This window comes from Hibiscus syriacus, unplaced genomic scaffold (genome assembly GCF_006381635.1).
Source record: "Hibiscus syriacus cultivar Baekdansim isolate YM2019G1 unplaced genomic scaffold, ASM638163v2 tig00003096_pilon, whole genome shotgun sequence".
NCBI classification, from domain to species: Eukaryota; Viridiplantae; Streptophyta; class Magnoliopsida; order Malvales; family Malvaceae; genus Hibiscus; species Hibiscus syriacus.
Genome location: NW_024061961.1, coordinates 361,335 through 372,813, shown reverse-complemented (window position 1 = coordinate 372,813; position 11,479 = coordinate 361,335). Strand labels below are relative to the sequence as shown.

The 11,479-nt window shown below is 33.8% G+C and overlaps 1 protein-coding gene and 2 long non-coding RNA genes across 3 annotated transcripts; all 3 read left to right on the top strand.

Moving 5' to 3' along the window:
• The first annotated feature begins 1,110 nt into the window (after nt 1–1,110).
• On the top strand, nt 1,111–2,100 carry LOC120174337. The gene is made up of 3 exons (XR_005521164.1): nt 1,111–1,332; nt 1,435–1,530; nt 1,777–2,100. It is a non-coding gene; the product is annotated as an uncharacterized LOC120174337 (long non-coding RNA).
• Nucleotides 2,101–2,518: 418 nt separating this feature from the next.
• LOC120174343 lies at nt 2,519–3,092 on the top strand. Its single transcript, XR_005521165.1, has 2 exons — nt 2,519–2,750; nt 2,841–3,092. It is a non-coding gene; the product is annotated as an uncharacterized LOC120174343 (long non-coding RNA).
• A 1,601-nt stretch (nt 3,093–4,693) lies between these two features.
• Nucleotides 4,694–6,591, top strand: LOC120174468 (fatty-acid-binding protein 1). Its single transcript, XM_039181303.1, has 4 exons — nt 4,694–5,122; nt 5,488–5,740; nt 5,981–6,072; nt 6,422–6,591. The coding sequence occupies exons 1-4, from the start codon at nt 4,723–4,725 to the stop codon at nt 6,562–6,564; spliced, it is 888 nt and encodes a 295-aa protein (XP_039037234.1). The 5' UTR covers nt 4,694–4,722; the 3' UTR covers nt 6,565–6,591.
• Nucleotides 6,592–11,479: the final 4,888 nt, after the last annotated feature.

The following is an 11,479-nucleotide window of genomic DNA, read 5'->3' as shown; positions in this document are numbered from 1 at the left end:
GTAACATGTAATAGTCGAGAATTACAAAATTTCAATTAGTCGAGACTTACTGGATTAATTGAGAATTACATACCATATACTTGTACAAAGTATATTATACATAACATATACATGTAACATATATATTATCAAAACTTATACAAAGTATTCTTATTGGATTAATCAATAATTAAAAATTCCAATTAGTCGAGACTTACAATTTTTAGATTAGATGAAACTTATTATATTTTCTAATTATTTTTTGTAAGTCTCAACTAATTTAAAAGATAATTATATAATAAGTCTCGACATAAAATAAAATTAGAATATATAGTAAATTTCGACTAATACAAAATTTGTAAGTCTCGACTAATTTAAATTTTGTAAATCTCAATCAATCCAGTAAAAATACTTTGTATAAGTATTGATGATATAACTATATATTACATGTATATATAATATATAATATATCTTTTTAAAAATATTAAATTTTTTTTTGATAATTTATAAGTTATAGTTTTATAGCTTATGATATATATTCAAAAAATGTAAACTTTTTATAATAGTTTTAGTATTTTTAATAAAATATTTAATTTTTTTAATAATTTAATTTTTATTTTTAGTATTTATATATAAATTTTTGAATTTTTGAATAATTTTATATTTCAAATTTAAAATAATTTTTATTTTTTTAATTAAATAATCTTTTAAACTTAAAAAAATCAATTTAGCCCTCGAAAAAAATAAAATAAAAAATCAATTTTACTCATCTGTCATATCATCAGCCACAATAGACGACCACATCAACAGTGTGGACCACCACATCAATACTGTGAACTGCCGCGTCAATACTGTAACGATCAACGACAGAAAATATTGGTCAAAGGACTACATTGTATTTATTTTCTTAGTTAAAGGACCATATTGAGAGAAAAAATAATGCGATAGTCACATTAATTATTTTTAAAAGTACATGGACTTGGATTCCTTTTTGCCAAATTAAAAGAAGGGGTACTCGCTTTATTATCCTTCAATCTCATCTGCCACCTTATGTTTTTCATCTCTTTTATAGAAAAATATCGAACAACGATAGCTAGTCTGTCATCTCACCGATTACCAAAATAAAATGGATTGAAACACCAACGATTGAGAAGACCAATTTATTCTATCACACCAGCGATTCTCGAGATTAGAGCTTGAACCAACCACACAAATCCGGCAGCTCTGCGTTTCAATAAGCTTCCATTTCCGGCCGGCTGTCCGAGACAGAAAGAGATGACAACGATACGCCGATTTTACTTCAACGATCTTCTTCGTTTCACTTCCGTCAATCTCGATCATTTAACTGAAACCGTAAGCTCTTGAAATTATTTTCCTTCTAATTTCTTAAAACTTAAAACGCTTCGACGAGTAGTGAATTTGGCTCCTTTAATGGTAATCGGGTGATTATTACAGTTTAATATGTCATTCTACATGACGAATTTAGCACGATGGCCCGATTATTTTCAAGTAGCTGAAGTGAAGGCCCCGGCAAACGAATAATGGGTTACAGTGAGCTCTCCGTCCCCTCTTTCCTTTTTCGAATTAGATAGTTGATATATAATTTGATCTCTCATGTTTAGAAAATAATAAATCGGTTTGCGATCATGATGTTCATTGCCCTCCAATTGTAATTTATCACTGTAAGCAATTGGAATTGCAGACTTTCAGAAGCTTGTCATGTTGAAGATTTAATTTGAAGACATATAAGTTGTTTTGATACTGCATCTAAATTTGATAACTTTGAAATTGTTGTAGTTATGGGGAGGTGAGTCTTGGCATGGCCATGTAACAGCAGTTACTGTTGCACCTGAATATCGTAGGCAGCAGCTTGCTAAGAAACTAATGAACCTTCTTGAAGAAATCGGTGATAAAATGTAAGATTGGTGTGCAATTTATGAATTTAATGTTCCCTTGATTGGGATATTTCTCTCTTCTGGGTATTTTTACAATCAATTGGGGTAGCTTTTGCTTGCAGTTTGCATGTACTACGCATTTTTATGGCATTACAAGATGAGGAATTACCAAAGTGCTATCCTTTTCAATAGAATTTCAAGGGAAGAGTACTAGATTTGAAATTAGCAAAGTAATAATTGATCTTTTAGATATAGGTTTGTACTATACTATCCTCGTTGCTTTCTTTGAACTGCTAGAATAGTTGTATGGTTCATTCGAGATTTTTTTTTTGGAAAAGATACTGTATTGCTTCATTCCATCTTTATGTTTTAAAAAGATAACGGTGACAGATAGGCATAAGCATCGATCAAAAACAAGATAACAGAACCCAAACAACCAGAGAACAGTAACAGAGAACCGTAGAACCAACACCGAAACAAAATACTAACTACCTAACCCCGATTTTTGTAGGCTCAAAGCCCAACCATGAAGCTAGAACTTAAGACCTCCAGTTGCCATCAGAATCACCGCCTCCGCTCGAGTACCAGGAACCACCATCTCCGTAACCTCCATTTTTGTGTTCTAGTTGTTATTTATAGTTTATACTCTTTTTCTTCTGTTTCCCTTGTCATCGAAAGTGTCTTAGGTTTTGATGTGTTCCATCCTCATTCTGAAGTCTAAGGCATAGCTTATAATACATAACTCTACATGTGCTGTATCCATAAATATGTGCATAAATCCAAGGAGACTTACCTACGTCACCTTCTTTTTACAGCTTGGGTATGTAATATACAGAAGGGTGCTACGCTATTATTCGGGAGAGGAAGATGGGTTAGGTATCCAGAATTCGATACCCAACCGGAATGTTGCGTTTTTCTTTCTCGTTCTGCATATATACCACCGCCTCTTACCTTTGGTTTTTTCAGAAATGAGGAAAACATTGTCCAGAGATGTCGAAAAGAAGTCATTTATCCCCCTCAGACGGCCGGTTACACCTGATTTATTGGAGTATGATTAAATTTAGATCCGGTTCCTATTGAACTTTCGCACAACTATTTGTTACGTTCATGTTTTTTTTTTATGTTGAAATGCTGTGGGAAATAAGAGAGCCTTAGGTGTTTTTCAAACATGAGATCCATTAACATATTCCTAGTAATGTATCATTCAGTTGTTTCTGTGTTGTAGTTAGCATTATCTTTCTTTGTTATGTATTTATTGTATTTCTAAAAGCATGTTATATATATACTATCCTATCCTTTTACAAATCTTAGTTCAATGATTATATACAAAATTATATTAATAATTAAATTAAAATTCATTTAGCAAACTTAAATTCAGAGTACAACTCAAATTTTAAAATAAATTTATGATTCAAATTTTAAATTTTTATCTTCAAAGAGTTTTCTTGAGAATTATTTTTTTTCACTTATAATCAAGTTTAATCATATTGATGTTATAATTTAAATTACAAATCCTGAATTTTACAATCTAATAAAATTAATCAAAAAATAAATGAGCCATGTATTTTATTTTTTAATAGAAAAGTTAAAATTATTAAATAAGTTAAAAGGTAAAAAATATTAAATTAAATAATTTATGAAAATAAATTTAATTTAATTTTAAAATTTTAATTAATTACAATTAAATATATATATATATATATATATATATATATATATATTATTTAATTATAGACCTAATAAAATTAATCAAAATATAAATGAGTCCTCTAATCTCACCGTTTGATTATAGAAATAAATAAGTCATATCTTTGGTTAAATATTAAATGTATGTGATTTTATCGATATCACCTGATAATTAAATAATTTAATTAATAATCAACGGGATTGGTTTAAATAGGGATAGACATGAGACCCAAATCTTACGGGTTTCAATCCAACCTGATTGGATCTGGTTTTTTTTTAAAAAAATTGGGTTTGGGTCGGGGTCGGGTAAAAAATACCCGACCCAAAAAATATAATTTTACCTTATATATTTAGTGATAATTACAATAATATCCCTGTATATATTATTTTTTCTAATTAAATCTATATTTTTATTGAATAAAAATAATATTTTTTTAATAAATACATTTTTCGGACTGGGTCGAGTTGAGTGGAAGATATAAAATTTTCGGGTTGGATTGGGTTGATTGGTGCCCATACCTAGGTTCAAGTGGTAAGCATCATGTGATTTTATTGATATCATCTAGATAATTAAATAATTTGATTAATAATTAACAGAGTTAGTTTAAGTGGTAAGAAGCTTGATATTGTTTAAGTATGTCTCGAGTTTTAGTCTTTATGTATGTAGAAAATTCTCATTGTGAGACTTATTCACCAAAACTAAGTATGTAACATAAGTCAGTTTGAATTAATTATAACAAAACGAGAGAAAATTAATTTAATTAATAAGATTACTAACTAATAATCAAATTAAATATAGCATATAGTTGAATAAACATTTATGTATTTTACCCACATATCTTTAGAGAAATTTTAGAAATTATATTAATATCAACTGATTCCTTGTCGGAAATTCCGGGAAATTCCAACAATAAGAGTTGATGAACCAAGAAGAATTAGGAAAATTGGTAATTTATTAATTTTTATTTTATAAAATGATGATAAAAATTTCCAAGTTTGACTGAGGCCGTTGGATAAACTGAACTGAGCGGTCCAAAAGCCTCGCCTCTACACAAGGTTCCAGGTGCACCTCACGTGGTACCTTCCATCTACAAATACTCAATTTCTCTATTTTAGTACTTCTAGCAAGTAATAAAAGGGATGAAAACTGCTTAAAACAACAATGTCACTAAGGTTTCCCTTCTTGTTTTCTCAGCCCAATAACCAGCCTGGCAGCGGCAACTTTCACAACAATCACCGGACCACCAGTCGGCAGCGTTTCTCTGCCTCATTGGCCGTGGCCGCAGCCGCATCCATCGGAGCTGTAGCTGCTGCCGGTGTGGCAGCCGTCTCGCAGAACCCCAACCACCCATTGTTCCAAAACGCCACGAATTTGCTCCTCCCGAATAGTTCTTCTCTTCTTCTGGCCTCGATCTCTCTTGCAGATGGTTCAGATCCCGTCGTCGAACCAAAGAGTGGGGTTTCTTTTCCTCCGGTTCTGGGAAATTCCCTTCGACTTCTTGGAGTTGGGTTGAGGAGAAAAAGCATCTTGGGATTGAAGAACATTGACGTCTATGCTTTTGGTAACATTATTCCTTTCATCTTCTTTGAATTTTGCTTTTTTTCCTTATATGATTCTTCATTTACAGTAATGTAAATTGGATACACTCACTTCTGTTTAAGAAATCCCGGAATTATAGATGACAAGCAAAGCTTCAGCTTTCGTTTTGCTTTTAGATTCCAGTCTTGCATGCAATAATCTATGTGTTCTTTTGGATTAATTGATTGGCAGTGGGCTAGAAATACAATGTGGGTTTAAATCGTTGGCTTGAATGCTTGTGCTATATTTATGGTAAAGAACGTAGGGTTAAGCTACAAAATCTAACACTTTTGAGGGTGGAAAATGCAAATACAATGTCTTTATGTAGGTAACCTGGTATTGCTGCAGGTGTTTATGCTAATGGAGATGATGTAAAGAAGTTTTTGAGTGCAAAATACGGGAATTTATCCGCTTCTGAACTCAAAGACAATAAAGATTTGAAGAACGATCTCATGGAGGCTGATATAAGCATGACTGTTAGACTTCAGATTGTCTATGGCAAATTGACCATTCGGTCCATACGAAGTGCTTATGAAGAGTCGGTTGGAAGCAGACTCCAAAAGTTTGGTGGTGGTTCAGATAATAAAGAACTACTTCATAGGTAAACTATCCATTTAACTATCAAAATTCTGATTTTGTTTCATACGCCAAAATTTATAAGTTGAGAGTTTTGTCAAATTGTTGAAGTTGAACACTATGACTGGCTAATTTTCCTCATCATTGCACAAATAATATCTCATTTCTTCAAAATTTCCATTCCCATCTGTTTCAAATCATTTTTCCCTGTCCTATTTCATGTTTTGGTATTGTTGGTTCCATGTCGTGTCTAATTCGATTGCAGGTTTACTTCTCAATTCAAAGATGAGTATAAACTACCAAGGGGGTCTTTGGTAGACCTCTCAAAGGAGCCAGGCTATGTACTTAAGACAATAAGTAAGATGTTCTTTGTAAATTTTATCTTTAAACTAAACATGAGCAGCCGTCTTTTGATTTTTTTGTTGTTCATTTTCGTTCATTCACTGCATTCACTGTTCATCGTTCCCTCAGTTTTCTATGTATCTTCTTTTCTTCATTCTCCTTTTAGTAGTGTACCAAACACATTTGCATGCATGGGCATCAAGGCATGGGAATACGACCTCCAAGATTACATATATATATATATATATATATATATATATGTTCTTCGAAGGTTACTTGCACTGCATGATTAAAAAGTATTACTCATATTTTTTGTTTTGCATTATGTTTTGCTTTCTTTTTTATTATTTCGAAAATTGTGTAGTTGATGGAAAAGAAATAGGAAGTATAGAGAGCAAACTCCTTTGTAGATCAATTTTGGACTTGTACATTGGTGAAGATCCATTTGACAAACGAGCCAAGGAAGATGTTGATCACAATGTCACTTCCATACTAGTACAAAAGTAGATGTATGATGTGGGAGGGTCATTAGAAATAAAATTCTAAACAATTTTTATTATTTCTTATGTATCCGACTTGCACTTTCTTGCTATTTATATTTTGTTTATAACACCTTTTAACATTCTTGAAGAGATACTTCCAAGTTAATTTTTATTCTTGAGAGATTCCATACATTTGGTAGTACTATTGATATCTCTCGCTCCCGAAACAAGGTAATGCGAATCACATCTCACCTCCACAGGGAAGGGATGGGTGGGGGCTGTCGCTTCTTTTGAAAATTTTAAGTTTTTATATATTTTTTTGTATTTTCTATTGAAAATATGTTTTTGTCTCATAAAATTATATAAGTTCTCCCTTTTAAAAATTAAAATTTACCCCTAGTATGAAATTATGTGTTCATTCTTGGACCCCTATACTTTTTTTACACGAGAAAGTGTCATGTACCACATTTATTTTATATACAAGCGGATGCGTTGTATATCTTATTTGATTTGTCTCATCCTATATGATATATCTTTTATCTTATTTGATATTTCTCATCCTATATGATATATCTTTTATCTGTTGAGTGTCTCAACGAAGGTAGATCAATTGTGATAGTGGTTCTTGATTGTTTTATTTCATATCGTGTGCTCCGGGGGATGGGGTGGGAAATTTAAACCAACCATAATAATTGTTTGTGACAGGGGTGTTACGATTTTGGATAAGGGAAAATGTCATGACATCGAAAAGAGAGAGTTTGTTTAAATTATATTTATTTTTAAAAATAAAATTTTAATTAATCGTATAATTAATGGAGTTCAAATTTTAAAAATCTTATACTTTACACAAAACGATACTACTGGACCTAGTATTCGGCCCCAAATGATATATGGATGTGTTGATGACTGCTGAATAATTGAGACATTGTTAGCTGAATTTTTGAATGAGATCAATTGTGGAGTAGTGTTCAAGGTTTAGATTTATAATGCATCCTATCTTCGGAAGAAGTCTGTTTCAAGACCACCTAATGACAAATATAAGTATTATATATTCTCCTATATATTCTCTTATACGTGAATGGTCAAGTAGCTCTTACACATTTCAAGTATATAATGCTTCAAGGACAAAAGGAAGGACCTCTTATTCTCACACCTCTTTTAAACTTTCTTTCAATTGAGAAATTAAAAAGAATCTCTCAGAAAAATTGTGCATTCAAAACAAAGAAAATATGGTACAAATGATCAAGATGACTACTACGAGTATGATACATAATTTTCTGTTTCTGAGAGAGAGAGAGAGAGAATTATTCACACACATGAACAAAAAAAAAACCCCATAGCGTAGTAATTGGGTCAAACTTAGTGTTATTAAAGATTTCTTTTTATTCTCATGAACTCGTTTGGGTCCCCAAAGTGCTCACAACCTTTAATTTTTCTAAAAGGATCCAATTCAAGTTGCCAACAAAATCATAGCAGATCAGATCTATCTGCCTTGGGCTTCCGTAAATGGACAAGATTTCATGGAGTTTGATGGTGGCTGAAACCCCCAGACCCGGTCTGTAAGTTAGACTCAAACCTAAGTGGTCACATATCCCATTCAGAGGTTTTTTTTTTATATAACGTATAGAACATTAAATATAGTATAGAACAAAATATTAATAATACAGATATGTCCAAAAAGATATCAAATACATGTCACCAAACATAACTGAAAAACATATAGAAATATATGTTCGTACAAAATAAGTAGTTGATCTCCCCTGATGCCAAATCTGCTAGCTTACGGTCTGCTGTTATCTGAAAAAGTTAAAAACTATAGAATGAGCTAAAAAGCCAGTGTGCTCCAAACAGTGCATAAAAACATACGAATAAAATATTCCAATAAAATCGGTTATCAAACATATTTTAAAATATGATCATTATTTCCATATAATCACTCAGGTTTCTATCTTTTATGTATTTTCCCGAAACATACACTCACCTGCACACCAGTAAGGACTTACTCTAAGCATGAAGCTGAGGAGCCTGCAGTAATAACGTCTTCATCCAGTCGCTTTCATCACTACAATGTGTAGGTTCCTCAGAACCATACACCCACCTGCACACCAGTAAAGACTTACCCTAAGCACACAGCAAAGGAGTCTGCAGTAATAACTTACCCAAAGCACCAGTAAAGACTCACTACAATGTGTAGGTTTCCCAGAACCATACACCCACCTGCACACCAGTAAGGACTTACCCTGAGCACACAACAAAGGAGCCTGAAATGCTTTCCTTAATAATATCCCAGTAACAGAAATAAACATGTATGTATTTAGGTGAAATAAATATTAATTCATTAAAACATGAAAATGGTTCATGTTCATAAATCATATGCAGAAATTACATAAACTATACATCAGATCAGTAATATCCGGTAAATCAGGTGTCGGTAACCAGTATTCATAAAACATGTATCATGTTGTAATAATATTCAACATCATCATAAATTTGAAACCATTTATATGATAGTTTAAAATAGTAAGATAACACCGTCAGTAAACACACCTGTAACAGTCTGAGAAATCAGATAGGGAAGCCTATTACTGGGTCTGTCGATCACGCTCTGCTGCAGCGCTAGATCGGGTAATTCTTGTAATACGCGGTTCGGACTGAACTGACGAACGAACAACATTGGACCTAACTGATCCTTGCTCAGGTGAAACACGAGTACCTCATAAAATATTTTATTGAATCAATTCCTTAACCAAAACTCTTAAAAATAATCAAAATATTAAGATAATAAGCCTTTTTGGGTTCACATGCTCGATTTGGGAATTTCGGGTCAGAATTTGGCAAAACGGACTTCGGAATCAAATTCAAGACTTTGAAAAACATAAAGTATGACCTTCCGAAATTTCGAATTCTTGGTCAAAATCAAAGTCAACGGGTTTGACTAACAATTTGGAGACTTTCGGGTTTGAATTTGGTGAAATGGACCCCAAAAACGGATTCGAGATGTCAAAAACTATCAGTATAGATATTTTCGGAAAAGATTAACAATCGTTTAATAGCCGGTCAAAGCTCTGGTCAAAGGAGGTCAACAAGCTGTCAAACATTTTACATAAATAACACCCCTTTTTAAAAGAATAACCATAATAGCACCCTTTTCAAATTAATTACCAAAATAGCACCCTTTTTGAATTAATTCCCAAAATAGCATATTTCGAATTAATTCCCATAATATCACATTTTGAAAAAAATTACCAAAATAACACCCATTTCGAATTAATTCCCAGAATAGCACTAAAATCGAATTAATTCCCAGAATATCAACGGTCAACGGTCAACGGTCGGGTCGGGTCAACGGTCGGGTGGGGTTGGGTCAACGGTCGGGTGGGGTCGGGTCAACGGTAGGGTCGGGTCGGACCGGTTCAGACTGGTCAAAACCGGTTCAAAACCGATTAAACCGATTATCCAGTTATGCACTCGCCCTGCGGCGATGCGTGTGGCGCGTGGGACCTCTTCCGGGGCTCTAAAAATTACGGAAAATTTTCTAAAAATTATTTTTGAGCGATTTCGAGATACTTACAAAGATTGTTTCAAATTTTTGAACGGCGGAGAGCTCGATTTCATCAAATCGAAAACTTTAACCGCTTCACCTCCCCACGCGCCGCCGTCGACGGAGACAGAGGATGACACAGGCAGACTCGGAAAGACACAAGGAACACGATGGTGCGGGAGGTGTCATAAACGGAGCAACGATCGACGATGAATTTATGATTTTCTAGGCGATTGAGCTAAACAAACGTCGATGCTTTGACTTGAAATTCACTGCGTTTGGCAGCGTTTCGCTTCAATTAAATTAAGGGGATTGTTCCTGACTCGATAACGAACACGATGGTACTTTCAAAACGGCGATCAGAATTCGGATGGCGTCGAGATCGTCGTCGTCGGAAGTTGAGGTTGGGAGAGGGAATTTGGGAGGAATTGGTTTCTGATTTCCAGAAACCAACTCCCGTAATATACACCAAACTTACCTACTTTTCTTGGGCAAATTCAGGGCTTGGTCCCTGAATTTTTTAACTCTAAAACAAGCTACAAGTTTTAAAATCTTTCAATTTAGTCCCCAAAAATTTATAAATTTTCACAATTAAAACCTCAATTCCCAATTAAATATTATTTTGAAATTTTCGGGTTGTTACAATTCTCCCCCTCTACAAGAAATTTCGTCCTCGAAATTTACCTTATGAAAACAGATGAGAAAATTGAACTTCCATTGACTCCAATGTTTCCCAAGTAGCTTCTGAGGGGCTACGATTACTCCACTGAACTTTGACCATTGGAATATGCCTATTCCGAAGAACTCGCTCATCCCTTTCTAAAACCTGAACAGGTTCCTCCTCATAAGACAAATCAGGTCTCAGCTCTACCTCATCAACCTGAATGATGTGATCTGGATCTGGACGGTATCGCCTCAACATAGATACATGAAAAACATCATGAATACGACTGAGCTGGGAAGGCAACTCAAGCTGATAAGCAACAAGTCCAACTTTCTTTAGAATACGATACGGCCCAATAAATCGCGGACTCATTTTACCCTTATGTCCAAATCTCAATACTTTCTTCCATGGAGATACCTTGAGAAAAACCTGATCTCCAACCTCAAACTCGATATCCTTACGTCGCTTATCTGCGTATGACTTATGCCTATCAAATGCCTCTCTTAAGCGATCACGGATCAGTCTGACAGTATCTTCAGTCTCTCGAACCAAGTATGGACCCAAAGTTTTTCTATCATGCAACTCTGTCCAACATATAGGAGTACGACATCTACGTCCATATAGAGCCTCTTACGGTGCCATGCGAATACTCGCCTGATAACTATTATTGTAAGCAAACTCAGCTAATGGAAGTGAACCTCGTAACATATCCTCCAACACCTGAATAACTCGCTC